The sequence below is a fragment of the Mobula birostris genome, chromosome 8 (assembly GCF_030028105.1).
Source record: "Mobula birostris isolate sMobBir1 chromosome 8, sMobBir1.hap1, whole genome shotgun sequence".
Classification (NCBI taxonomy): Eukaryota; Metazoa; Chordata; class Chondrichthyes; order Myliobatiformes; family Myliobatidae; genus Mobula; species Mobula birostris.
The window spans coordinates 24,319,557-24,334,572 of NC_092377.1; the positions used below are offsets into that span (position 1 = coordinate 24,319,557).

At 40.4% G+C, this 15,016-nt stretch overlaps 1 protein-coding gene across 1 annotated transcript in view; it reads left to right on the forward strand.

The window, feature by feature from the left end:
* Positions 1-15,016, forward strand: part of ryr2a (ryanodine receptor 2a (cardiac)) — a 785,545-nt gene that overhangs the window by 580,009 nt on the left and 190,520 nt on the right. The window contains exons 57-62 of the mRNA XM_072264911.1: positions 11-86; positions 1,152-1,275; positions 2,284-2,399; positions 5,846-5,910; positions 7,921-8,042; positions 12,457-12,506. Coding sequence (XP_072121012.1) covers positions 11-86; positions 1,152-1,275; positions 2,284-2,399; positions 5,846-5,910; positions 7,921-8,042; positions 12,457-12,506 — 553 coding nt within the window. The remainder of the gene's footprint in view (positions 1-10; positions 87-1,151; positions 1,276-2,283; positions 2,400-5,845; positions 5,911-7,920; positions 8,043-12,456; positions 12,507-15,016) is intronic.

Below are 15,016 nucleotides of genomic sequence, written 5' to 3' on the forward strand. Positions count from 1 at the left end.
TTTTCTGCAGGCGATGGCGGAACTGCTGGCTGAAAACTACCACAATATCTGGGCAAAGAAAAAGAAAATCGAATTGGAGGTTAAAGGTAATTTGCTGTATTAGTAGATCACTGTCAACTTACTGGATTCGAAAAAGATTTTAATGACTAAGATCTTACCCTGATTATTTTAAATAAGCATCTAAAGTAAACGGTGGCTTGTTAAAAATCTGTGACAGAGTGCTGAGTTTGTCTTATGCATTTTGACATTGAATGAAAAATTTGCAGCTTCAAATTAAATCTGATGTCTCAGGTTGTGGCAGGTTTTGAACTTATGGAAAGATTGCTTTGTCACCTCACATAATTTAACCAAAGAACCTTGATCAAAAGGAAACAATCCTAAGAAATAGTTACTGAAATATTCAGCTTTGCAATGTCAACAGAGAAATAGCCAGAATATCATAGAGTATAAGACTAATTTTCCTTGAAAGGACACTTGTTTTATCTTTCTTTGTCTCTGTGTATACACTACCTTTGTTGTTATGCTATTCCTATCATCCACTCCTCTGTGGCACCTCTCTCCAGGGAGCACCCTTACCCAAGACACTCACAATGTAAGATTTGCACAGCCATGTTAGACTTAGCAGTCTGAAAGCATATTTCCCAAATGGCTGAGCTTTTGCTTTTCTTATTCTATGATTTTGTCGTGGTGTGTGCTCACAGACGACTGAACTTAGGTGCAGAGGAATGACAAACTCCCATGTTGAGACAGAAATAGGAGTTTATTCATCAGAATTTGAAAAGAGCATCAGCGGTTTGACTGAGTGACACCACGAGCCAAATTATTCTCAAAACACACACAAGGACCCCACGATCAGCGCTAATCAGGAGTCTGCTCTAAATAATCACAGTATGCAGAAAACCCATGCCAGTCAAAATAAACTTGACAAGATTAAACAGAAAGGACAAGGGCTTAACGACTCTGATTAAGACAACAGTTAATAAACACAGGTGCACAGGGCTACAGAGCACATGGCAGATTTATTGTTTTACCTTCACTGAGTTGTTGTGCAAATGGGAAATGTTGGGAAGGCAGAAAGTTTTAGGAAGAGTGAAAGATTGTTCTAGAGCGTCTGTGATTTGTGATCTGTTTGCTCCTTGCTTTTCACGAAGGAGGAGGAAACCACCCTTTGTTGGTGCCATATGACACACTGACAGCCAAAGAGAAAGCCAAAGATCGGGAGAAAGCACAGGAGATTCTCAAGTTTCTGCAGATCAATGGCTATGCAGTCTCAAGGTATGATAAGCAGCACCAAGAAGGCTATAGTATCAGCCATAATTCATGTGCGAAGCATCACTACCAAAACAACATTACAATTAAAAATATGCTTTAAAAAAATCTCCAAGTTCAACACCTTAATGGATGGCAGTTGTAAAATTTGTGCTTGTAAATCTAGCTGATCCCTCCACTGTCTCTAACCTGCTTGGTGCACATCTAAGTGAGAGAAAATTTCACCTCGCTAAATGTTTGGAATAAATATGTTACTCAGTCAGCTTCATCAGCTTCCTTCTGAATTCAGTGATCCTCTGTCTCTGCAACAAAGCCAGACTGTCCATATCTTTGGCATCATATTTCATCCTTGACTGACCTTTGGGCTGTCTGTCCTGATTTCTGCTTGGGTGATCAGCCAGGCTTCATGATCGATGGGTAGATGCCAGCCAGAAATCTGGGAGGTCGATAGTGAGGCAGTTCGTGTTGAGGAGAGGATCAGCTGTTGGAGCTGGTGACTCTAGGGTCAAAGGCCAGTACACAGAGTTAGTTTTAGTTCTCTAGGTCATAACCATACACGTGGGGAGAGTTTTGAAGTCAGATTACAGGGGTGGGGATGAGATTGGAGTTGGGGAAACATGAGAGAGAGAGAGGGGGGGGGGGGGGGGGGAGAGAGAGAGAGAGAGAGAGAGAGAGAGAGAGAGAGAGAGAGAGAGAGAGAGAGAGAGAGAGAGAGAGAGAGAGAGAGAGAGAGAGAGAGAGAGAGAGAGAGAGAGAGAGAGAGAGACAGCCAGCCAGCCAGCCAGCCAGCCAGCCAAGTGGGCATATTATTTATCTGTAGCAATGTTACAGCACTGTTCTCCTTTAAGCTACATTCTATTTTTTTGATATTAATTCCTGCCAAGACACAGATAATTAGTTTCACTGCTTCCTTTGAAGTAAATATTTCTTCCACACAGGAGGTGAACATTTTAAGTGACTGCTTACTGTACAAAGAAGATATAACAGAATAACTGAAGTCATTTTATGCCACAGGGGTTTAAAAGACATGGAACTGGATACACCCTCTATTGAAAAGAGATTTGCCTACAGCTTCCTTCAGCAACTGATCAAATATGTTGACCAGGCTCATGAGTACATCCTGCAGTTTGGTAAAGTGCACTTTTACATGTTATAAATGTATCAGATTCCAAATGGGAATGGTAGTGTCATGGTTATGTTACTATGTAAATAATTAGGCTCCTGGACTGACTTGAACGTTTTGGAATTCACAAGAGTGGCTGGGGAATTTAAATCCAGTTATTTAACTGAACTGCTCAGATATTTAATGTCATATTTTAAAATCTCTTTGTCCATCCCCAATTCTGGTACCCCTCATACCTCTTCTCTTCACCTTACCTGCCTATCACATCTCTCTGGTGCTCCTCCTCCTTCCCTTTCTTCCATGATCCACTCTCCTCTCCTATCAGATTCCTTGTTCTTCGGCCCAATACCTTTTCCACCTATCACCTTCCAGCTTGTACACTTCCCCTTCCCCCACTGTCTTATTCTGGCTTCTTCTGATTTCCTTTCCAGTCCTGATGAAGGGTCTCAGCCCAAAATATCGACGCTTTATTCCTGTCCATAGATGCTGCCTGACCTGCTGAGTTCTTCCACCATACCCGTCAACAGGGGAAATCTTCTATCCTTCCCCAATCTGTGTCACTCCTGAACCAAGGCAATATGGCTGACTCATCAATGCCCTTAGACATGGCCCTGTGGGCCAATAAACAAGGGTAACCAAGACTTGGCCCTACCACACTGTGTATCAATTTGAATGAAAATTCAAATACTTTCATGTTGATTTTTTTGCTTGTCATTCCCATATGTGCAACTATTTTTTAGGTTCTGTAATAGCTCAGTTGGCCGAATGGTGTCTATTGTAGAGAGCTAGTCAGACGAGGCCTATGTGCAGAATATTAGGGCATCTGGACAGTATGGTTAAATTGATACAACAATGTCCAGATGTTGGACAGTTGATCCTAGAGCAAATTCAAATCCTACTGTTGTGGCTGGGAAATTGAATTCAAGTGTTTCACCAAATTTGAAAATGAGAATGAAAAGCATCAGTAATGATGACAGAGAAAAACGAAGTACGAAGTAAATTTATTGTCGAAGTGCAAATAAGTCACCATATACAACCATGAGATTTATTTTCCTGCAAGCGTTTACAGTAAGTGGAGGAAACACAACAGAACCAGTGAAAGACCTCACCCAACAGATGACCAATGTGCAAAAGACAGCCCTGATCTTAACATCATCGAGGCTGTCTAGGATTACCTGGAGAGACAGAAGCAAGCAAGACAGCCAAACTCTGCAGAAGAACTGTGGCAAGTTCCCCAAGAGCTTGGCACAACCTACCAGCCCATTTTCTTACAAAACTGCACGATAGTGTACCTTAGAGAATTGACAAACAAGAGGAAATCTGCAGATGTTGGACCTCTGAGCAACACACACAGAATGCTGGAAGAACTCACAGGACAGACAACATCAATGGAAAAAAGTACAGTCAACGTTTCAGCCCGAAACATCGACTGTACCTTTTTCCATAGATGCTGCCTGGCCTGATGAGTTCCTCCAGCACTTTGTGTGTGTTTCTAAGAGAATTGATGCAGTTTAAAGGCAAAGGAGGTCATGCTGTATTGATTTGATATAGTTTTTTTACTGTTTACTGCTTTTTATGGTAATGTCTTAGATATTTAGAAACTTTTCATTTCCTTATTATGAAAGCATCTTTGCTTTACAGAACTTTTACATGTGTATAAGACTTTTACACAGTACTGCATGTAATGCAAAAAAAAGAGCAAATATAGTAAGGTAGAATTCAGAAGTTCATGTACCATTCAGAAATCTGGTGGTGGAGAGGAGAAAGCTGTTGTTAATACGTTCAGTAATTTTCTTCAGCCTCCGATATCTCCTCTCTGATAATGAGAAGAGGGCATGTCTCAGATGGAGAAGGTCCTTAATGATGTATGATATTTTCTTGAAGTACCTTCTTTTGAAGACGTCCTCAATGTTGACCATGGTGGAGCTTACGGAGTCTACAACCCTTTATTGTCCCAAAAGATAAATTATCTGCAATCTGAGACGCAACATCGGGTTGCTGGAGGACCTATCCATCCAAATGCAAGTACGTTTTCATCTCACCTGGAGATCAGACTTCTCAGAGATTGGAAGGACAATGCCATGCAGCATCAAAGTGTGCATCCTTTAAACTGGCTGAGTACCCTGTTATACGTCATGTTCCTGCAATGGGCTGGGTTGATCAGACCCAAGCAATTCGAGTGCCCAGGTGATGTGGTAATAAGCGTACAAGCGCAACAAAGTAACTTAAGCCTAATTTATTATCATAAAAATAGAAAGCACCAATAAACCACACAAAATACTATTTAGTAAGTCACTAAGATTTCAGGGCTCGTGATTCTTAGTCACCACTTGATTGTTGCTGTTGTTAGGGGAGCCCCAAGTTCTGACTCACTGTTGAAACCACCCCTGGGTCCCAGGCACTGATCGCGATTTCCCAGTCTAAGTGAAGTCCAAAGAGCCAAAAGAAAAGCACCCCAATAAATACGAGTTCAACAAGTGAAGAGAGACACATAGAGATAGACAAACTCTTTGATCATTTGTTCTCATACCATTAACTCAGCCTGGTTTCTTTCATTCGAACAACTCATTGTTACAGTACACTCATTAACACAGTGCTCAGCAGACCCTTATAAATGAATTACATACTTTAATGGTCACTCCACCAATGTTTTGGATTTAACATTCGTTTAATTACAAAAGAACATTTATATTACATATAAGCAATAAACTCGAATCCAAAAAGAACCCATCAAACCCATTTGACAGACACTAAGAAAGAATCCATCTCAAAGTGACCAACAGACTAATGACTGTTGGTCATTAAAAGACATCCTCATCTTAATGGTGCCTGGGACTAAGAAAGAATCCAGCTGCTATCAGCAAACCTTAGACAGTAACAGTGTTTACTTTGACAGACATCCCACAAGCTGTAAACTCACAAAGAGTTAAGTTGTCATTTTGAACTGGTCAGACAGTCATCCAGTATTTCACAAAATTTAATACATCACTGTTCCTTCCACCACTTCCCTCCCTTTTGCTGTCATGGAAGAAAATAATATTGTTGTAAAAACAGAAACCACTGCAATTTCAGATCAGCTTTCATATATCTAGAGCCAATTTTTTAAAAGAATATGTAATTGTACATATGCATCACAGGAGATTCTGAAGATGCTGAAAATTCTTGAGCAACACACACTAAATGATGGAGGATCTCAGTTGGTCAGACAGCATCCATGAAGGGAAATAAACAGTCGATATTTTGGGCCGAGTCCTGATGAAGCATGCTGCCTGACCTGTGGAGTTCTTCCAGAATGTACTGTATCTGTGTTCTGTTTATTTATTATACTTATTGCAACGTCTGGGCTTTCTTTTGTTACCTGAATATAAGGATGTTTCTAATTCCACGGTTGCTATTTTATTTATGTTAACAGTTGATGTGTATCTGATTGCTTGCCTTTATGCTTACTTCCAGATCTTTGTTGCACAAGTAGAGGGGAAAAATTTGTGCATGAGCAGGAAATCAAGTTCTTTGCCAAGGTACTGTGTGTTTGGGAGTAAAGTTGTAAGGTATTTAAGAAAATTAAAGCTGATTGTATCTGATTCCACAACCTTCACTGACAATGAGTTTGAGATATTAACTACTCTCCATGGAAAAAACGTGTTCCCTACAAATCATCTTTAAAGCAACTTCTTTTCATCTTATACCCTTTTGTTATTTTGATACTTCTACCATGAGAAAAAAGTAATGATCATTACCCTAGCTATGCCTCTAATAATTTTATATGCCTCAATAAAGTCAACCTTCAGCCTCCTTTGTTCCAGGGAAACCAAGCTCAGCTTGTCCAATTTCTCCACTTTTTAATAACTTTACAAAACAATCTACTGACAAACTTCAACTCATTCAGAATATTGCTGCTAGACTTTTATCCAATACCAGGATGAAGGAACGTATCACTCCCCAACTAGCTACTCTGCATTGGCTTTCTGTACCTTTTAGAGTTTATTTTAAAGTTCCCTTACTTATTTTTAAAGCTATTAATGGTTCGGGACTGGAGCACATCACAGAATCATTTTTGTTTTATAATCCTGCTCGAGCTCTCAGTCAACTTCTCCCTCAAAAGCCGGTCAGCTTTTTTGCTATTTGCTCCTAAGTGTGAGAACGTAAGAACATAAGAAATGGAGCAGGAGTAGACCATCTGGCCCGTTGAGCCTGCTCCACCATTCAATAAAATCCATATGGAAAACTATAAGGGATGCAGACTCAGTTGACCCTCAGCTCAAAATCTGCTTATTTAACCTTGCTTCTAATGAACATCTTTTGTCTGTTATTTTCATTTATCTTTATTTTTATTTTCATATTTGTACTTTTATCCCATTGTAAAGCACTTTTAACTACATCGTCTGTATGAAAAGTGTTCTATAAACAAAGATATGCATTATAACTAAAAACTTTCTATTTAGTTGACATCCTTGCGAATCTCCTCCCTATTGCATGGTGACCAGTGATGCATAATATATGTTAAGTTTGGTCTAATCAATACTTGGCAACATAATATCCCTATTTTTATTCTATGTGTTCCAATCTTTGACAGCAAGCATGCTATAAGCCACCTTCAACAATGTAAAAACCCGTGTGGCCACTTTCAGGGATTTATGGACCTTAAACTCCCTCTATTTATCAATATTCCTTAGTGTTCTACCATGATCTACATTTGCTCTACTCCTACTCCTGACGAAGGGTCTCGGCCTGAAACGTCGACTGCACCTCTTCCTAGAGATGCTGCCTGGCCTGCTGCGTTCACCAGCAACTTTTATGTTTGTTCTACTCCTAATAGTTTTCCAAAAATACATCATCTCGCAGTTGTCAGAAATAAATTCCACCTGCCATTCTCTGCCCAACTTTCTATCTGATCTCTGTCCTGCTATAGCCTTAGATAAGCTTTGTCACTGTCTACATCACCAACAACTTTATGTCATCCATCTATTTCACCTCAGGGTCAGCTGTATGGTAACTCATAGAGATTAGTTGGCATGATTAGTTAACAGTTTCAGTGTAAGAGGGAATCTGCAGATTCTGGGAATCCAAGCAACACATACAAAATACTGGAGGAACTCAGCAGGCCAGGCAGCATCTATTTCGGACTGAGATGTCGACTGCACTCTTTTCCGTAGACGAAAACTGCTGAGTTCCTCCAGCATTTTGTGTGTGTAGCTTGGATTTCCAGCATCTGCAGATTTCCCCTAGTTTGCGATCGGATTACTACTCTGCTAAGTCTCTTCCAGGTATGCCTACCCATCCTGAAGAAGTTTAAACCTTCCCTTCCAGTCCTGCTGAAGGGTCTCGTCCCAAAATGTCCACTGCACTTTTTCCCACAGATGCTGCCTGGCCTGCTGAGTTCCTCCAGCATTTTGCGAGTGTTGCAGACAATAATGAATTTTTGCTTACTTAGCATGCCAGGCAGAAGCTGTAGAGCAAGAAAGTAGGAGCATTGAAAAATGGTGATTATCTGTGTTGTCAGACGTATTAAACGTTCTTCATTTTTGCAGGTCGTTCTTCCTTTAATTGACCAATATTTTAAGAACCATCGTCTGTACTTCCTGTCCACTGCAAGTAGTCCTCTAAGCAGTGGGGGGCATGCATCCAACAAAGAAAAGGAAATGGTAACAAGGTAATATTTGATTGTGTTTCGCTATATGAGTTGTGGGGTGGGGCGGGGCTGAATAACATGCCAAAATTTTCATTGTAGTTTTGCTATTTCAGACTAAGGACTTCCATCATTTTAACAGGAAGTAGATAAGGGTTGGGTAAGAATTAGGATGCTGCACAAGTATTAGATTTACATCGAAATATATAACTGATAAACTAGCAGAGTGTTACATGGTTTGCCTGGGCTCAATAGCAAAATTGAGACTGAAATCAGTTCAGTCTGCGTCTAAAGTATGCAGCACTGTTTTCTGCTTGGTAAATACCTGAAATGTCACCAGATCTTAACACAAAACATCCCAACGTTTCAATGTATGTTTACAGCTATGGCTCTGAGCTTTTTTTTGGAAATGAAGTTTATTCTCACTGTCGCCAGGAAAGACAGCATGATTTGAGTTAAGCTTGCAATGGAACCAAACGTTAGCTGATTCATGGCAAGATCAGCTCAAATGGGAACAGATTGGAAATGTGTAAAGTAAATAGAAAGTTGACCAGACTAGCTACATGCACTGATCTGTACATTGGAACTAGAATTGCAAATGGTTTATTATTGTCACATGTACTGAGGTACAGTGAAAAGCTTGTCTTGCATACTGTTCATACAAATCAAATCATCACACAGTGCATTGAGGTAAAACAAGGTAAAAGGATAACAATGCAGAGTAGATAGTAACAGTTAGAAAGTAAGTAGAGTGCAGGTTAACAGTAAGGTGCAAAATCATAACGAGGTAGATTTTGTGGTCAGGAGTTCACTTTATCAGACTAGGGAAATATTTAAAAGTCTTATAAAAATGGGGTAGAAGCTGAACAGCGCATACAGCAACCACCGGGTTGGACTTTAGTTTGTGAGGAATTTGTGAATTTTAGTTCAAAGTTCAAAGTTCGAATTTATTATCAAAGTATATCATACACAAGCTTGAGATTCATCTTCTTGCAGGCACTCACAAAGCAAAGAAACACAATAGAATTTACCAAAAACAAAGATGGCCACTTAGCCAATTTGCAAAAGAGGACAAATTGCACAAATAGTTTTAAAAAAGTGAACAAAACACATGGAACACCAACTGCATAGTTGCCGAAAATGCGGAGCCCGTTCAACACTGAGGCGAGTGAAGCCTGCTGCTGAACCTGGAGACGTGGGTCTCAAGACTCCTGCACCTCCTGCCTGACAGTAGTGGCAAGAAGAGAGGGAGACTGGTCAAACGCAGGCAGACGGCACTGAGCGCCTGTTCATTTTCTGCTCTCATCCTCAATAATTTTAATCTTTCACAGCGCTTTAATTGGTGCAGACTAATAGAGCCGACCATGGGTTTGTCTTCCGCTATCAGACGCAATGCAGCATCCACCCTCAGCGATGGCCTCCCCGGCTGCACAGGCACTCTCAAGAGTCTGGATCACCAAATCTTCCAGGAGATCATAAAAACATCAAAAGTACATTCTTAAAAGGGAAATTGCAGACTGCAGCGATCACAGTGCAGAAGAAGAAATATATCTACTGGAATATCTAGTAGTTTTGTGAGCTGTCTGCAAAGCGTTGCCATTGATCGCCAGCACCATCTTAGCTTAGATTGCTTCTCCATTATTTATAGATTGGAATGTTTCTCTATTATTTTCACTGAGTAACTGTGATTGCAAAGGATAAATACTAGTTTTTTGTTAACATAAGTTGTTCGAGTGGATTTAAAATTTTTACTGATTTTTTTGGGCTGGAACATTCTTTATAAATTTTCAAAACTTACAGATGTTTCTGAATAGTTTTGAATACCTGAAAGATTCATTTGACATTGTGATAGCTGACTGAGCCATGAGTATATGATTCTCCAGGTTGTCAATATCTCTTCAGTGGTTTTGGGGTGGGTCTTCTGTTCTGCCTTCCTCCCTTTATGTGACCCAGAAAGGCCTCAGTGCAGGGGATTGAACCGGGTCTGAGTCATTAGTATGCAAGATTAAAGTTCACTGCTGATATCAGATTATATGTCAGGTCCTCATATTTGACTTTAAAACCTTAATAAAACTATTTAGGATATTCAGGTGTGATAAAGCCATCTCTATTTTTAAATCCTGATTCTATTTGTAATGAGTGGATGCATTTGAATGTTAATTATTCAGTTTTCTTTTGTAACTAAACCTCTTGCACTTCATGCAGGCAGGTCATAGCCAGTAAATCAGTATCTCCCTGATTCTCTGTAATTGGGATGTGCAAAATTAAGCATTAATATGAAACTGAACAACTTATTTGGCAGATACAAGCCATCTTTTATTAAGGCAAACAACTTGTTGAACTGTAGATTATCTGATCTTTATATGAATATTTAAATTTTTATGCAATCTTTGGAAGATGCAATTTAAACTCTTGCATTTCCAAGCAGAGGCCAAGTCACAGGAGAGGCAATTCTTTCCATATCATGTGATTAGAGTACCATCTAGTGGAGGGATTTGGTAAATGGTGAATACTTTTATCAGAAGAAGCAATATGAGGTAAATGGGACAATTTATTAACTAAACAGATAGGGCTTTATGTTTTGTTGGAGAGGCAGTGCGTTAACATTGTCCAAGTACCATACTGGAGGGCAGCCTTGATTTTCAGGTCTCTGGAGTAAACCTGAACGTACAGCCTTTTGGCACAGAGGTGAGCGTGCAGCTGACTGACTCTCTGCTGTCAAAGAGGTTAACTGGAAATCCTATTCAATGTGAGATAGTTATCAATAAAAGTAAAGATTCGCCAAGTCCAGGATAGAGTTCTATTTCAAAGAAGTAGATATACCCTGTTCTTTAAGAAGGTTCTGGTGAACAGGCAGGGAAGTGGAGTTGAGGCCAGGTTAAGATCTTCCATCATGGTATTAGAAGATAGAATAGGGTTACTAGCTCTTCCTTCAGTTAGTCTTGACGAAGGGTCTCGGCCCGAAACGTCGACTGTACCTCTTCCTAGAGATGTTGCCTAGCCTGCTGCATTCACCAGCAACTTTGATGTGTGTTTGCTAGAATAGGGTTTAGTCCTACTTCTCCCATTCCCATAGATTGTAGAACCCGTTGGGTTGCCAATACAGGCAAACCGACACCAGTATCCTCTTCCAGGCTAATTCCCACAATGCTGAGTTGGGAAAAAAAAACTTCACAAGGACATTCCACACCTCACTGTAAAAACATAACAATGCTGTTGAAATGTAAATCCCTTACCTGAGACCACTCAAGTTAGAGGAGATGCTTCAGGAAATAAATTGTGTGAAGATGAAAGTGGAGCAAGAGTAAGTCTTATGCCCCTTTGAGCCTGCTGCTTTCAATGACCTCATTGCAAGGGACTGAACCGGATCCCAGCCAATTGTACTCACTGGTAACCACACGAAGATAATTGGCAGCTTTAATCAGCAGTCACTACGCAAGATTAAAACTCACTCGTCACATTTCAGGTAGTATCTCTGGATCTCCTGTTTACCTTTAAAATCCTCATAATAAACTACAGCCTAGGAAGGCTGTTCACTCCACCTTCCTATCCAAAACATTCCAAGCGCTTCTCGTGTCTCCTTTGAAAGTAGATAGAGGCTGTTCTCAAGAAGCTGAAAGATCATTTGACCCAGCACCTAATCCAATCAATCTCTAGTGGTGGAATATACAGATCAGGTACAGGAGGATTAGTTAATTCTGAATTCATGGACTTGTAATGGAAGGGAGGTTTCCTAAGTCTTGAGGAACCACCACAGAAGCAAATCAAAGTTTAATCTAGAGGGATTCAAGTTGAATTCACATTGTATCTGAAGTTTTGTCATTGGCAGATAATGGAGAAGGTGTACAGAGCAAAGGCCAAGGCATTCTCCCGGGATGGCCAGGAATGGAAAAGTCCTACCCTAGCCATCTTTTCTTCTGATAGCTGTTTGTTTAGGACATTGGGTACTGAGCTCGGGACAGGTGACATTTCCAAGTTCTGAGCCAGTAAACAGTGTGTAATGATGGTTAACACTGGTGAATTCAGAGTGCTGGGAAATTAGATAATTAAGTGTGAGTTGGGAAAAAATAAGGAAAAACTGTCATTAATGTAACAGATTAAAATTAGCATATGTGGTGTGAAATTTGAATGAATCAAGGCAAAATAATACCTTTTCTTTAATGAGCTTTTATTTACTAACACAGAATCTGCTTGTATCATTTCAATGAAAGCTTTGCTTTTGGCTTTACTTGTGATTTGCATATCTTTTGTGTTCTTGTGTTACAGACTCATAATCCAGATAGCAGCATTTCTCTAAAGTTCTGTAAAGGTTCCTCGCTGTTCATTTAGAGTTGCTTTCTTCATGGTTATCACTATACTTAGTAGGCTTTTATTTCAGCCGTTTCCTTCTTTTGTTTCTCTTTCCCTTCTCTTCTTTCTTTCCCCCTCACTACTTCAGCCTCTTCTGCAAACTTGGAGTGCTTGTCAGAAACAGGATATCACTGTTTGGTAAGCAAAAGGCATGAATGGAAGCATGAATGAAGCATGGCACCATATTGTCTTCTCACCATGTGTTTTCACCTTTTGCATGGAGAGCTTCGCATATAACAGCTTTGGCTCTCAGAAGTACTAGGATCCTTCCCTTTGCATCCTGGTCCACCAGCAACACTGTCGCCTCCTGTAGTGCTTTGCCCTTTGCTTCACCCACTGTCTCGCTACTGATAGTTGTTTGTGCTGGTTTCTTGAAACTTAGCCTTCTTTCGGTAGCCTAAGCTGTTCACAGAAAAAGAATAATATTTTATCTGGCTTGTTAGTAGCAGGTGTTGTCTGTGACTGCCATTTTGTATTTCAGACTTCCAAGTATTTACATTAATTGAGTCAGTTTTTTTAGGTCAAAAACAACTATTTAAGACTATGCATGACAGCCTTATTCCCCTTGTGACCTCTATAACAGGGGTTCCTAACTTTTTTAATGCCATGGACCAATACCATTAAGCCAGGGGCCCATGGACCCCAAATTGGGAACCCCTGCTCTACACGGAGGCCATTCAAATGGTCATTCTGTAACAGGCAGTCAGTATTCGGAAATGTGTTTAAAATGGTGATCAGTAGCCTATCTGATGAAAATGATCATTGAAAATCAGTTCTGAGAAGCCTGGGGAATTTACATGATTCTCAGTGATCTGTAAGCACAGGACACATCAAGTATGCTCAAGAGAAGGGTTTCAGTAATTGTGTGGGTATCTCCTGTTACAGCTGAACATAGTATCATGTTGCCTTGTATTTCCACAGGGTTTGTTCTACCTCTGGCCATAACCCCAGCTTTTACTTAGGCCAGGTATCCAGGGTTCCAAAGTTACACTGAGAGGTTGGGCAACATCATTTGAACTTTCACTCAAACATAATTATCCATAATGTGCTGGTTTATCAAGGAGATTTGTTAAAGATACAGACACAGGACTACAGTGGAAGTTAGTGCCGTATAAGAAACGTATAGATGATAAGAAGCATATTTAGAGCGGACAGCCAGTGTCATTTTGCAGAGTGCAAATGGCTGAAATGAGAGGACATAATTTTATGATGATTGGAAGAAAGTATAAGGGGGATGTCAGAGATAGTTCATTTTAACGCAAAGTGAAAAGTGCATGGAATGCCCTGCCAGGAGACGTGGTAGAGGCAGGTACTCCAGGGAGATTTAAGAGACTCTTAGATAGGCACATGGATGGAGGAATATGTGGAAGGGAAGCATTAGATTGATCCTGGAGTAGGTTAAGGGCCTGTTCTGTGCTGTATCTCTAAATGAATAAATAAATAAATAAATAAATAATGTCATCACGTCATTGTGGGATGAGGGCCTGTGCTGTTCTATGTTCTTTGTAACAACATGAACCCTGAAAACCTGGTGTACTTCTGAAAATATCTGTGTACGTGCACTAGTTGGTGGAACCTATGGTCTAGAATTCCATCTGCATTTGATACAAAGAGCCATGAGTGTGTGTATGCACTGCTTCTGAGCTTTGGTTACCATTGAGCTCAAGGGAGATGAGAAGCTGAGGGGGATGCTCCATAGCAAACTAGCCCATGAACCCACTGTGGGTCAGCTTTAGAACTGTGCGTAGTTCTGGGAAGTACATTACACTGAGGATATGATGGCAGAAGGGAAGGTGCTGAGATTTGCCAAAGACGTTGCCAGGGCTGGCGAATTTTAGTTGTAAGGCGAGACTGTTAGGTTTCGGTCATGCTCTTTGCAACAAAGGGCACTGAGAGAAGATTAATGTGAGATTTATGTCACTAAACAATGAAGGATGCATATGCAGGTCAAACTCTGAGTGATGATGCAGAAAGTTTGAAGTTAATAATTCAACTCCTTCTTCCTTAGGCCACAAACTTATCAATCACCCCTGATGAGTTATTAACTGATGAGTTATTAACTTCAAACTTTCTGCGTAGTCACTCAAAGAGTTGAACCGCACGTGCATGTAATGAGAGCTGTATAACTCATCTCCTTCTACCTTAGGCCACGAACTCATCAATCACCCCTGCTGTGGACACTTTCTGGAGGTCCCAGATCCGTATGCTCCACGACCGCTGGACTAAGTGTGTAAATGTAGGGGGGGACTATGTTGAAAAATAAATATGCTGGGCTTTCTAAAATTGACTCCTTCTACCTTGGGCCACGAACTAATCAATCACCCCTCGTGTAGTTATGAGAAGCAGACAGAGTAAACAGAAAATCAGAAGAGAAAACACACCATTGGGGGCACTGATTGAGGGTAATTGATTGAAAGGTTTGAAGGAACATGAAGAAAGATTAAACTGGGATCTGGGACTCGCTGCCTGAATTAGTGGTGATGCCAGAAGCCCTCATCTCATTTAGAAGATACTTGAGTGAGTATTTAACGAGCTGAAATCTGTTGGGCTATGGACCAAGGGCTGGGAGGTTGGATTTAACTGCTGCACGTCTGCATAGCATGGTCTCTTCCTGTGATGTAATTTCCAGAATATTTGAACCAAACTGC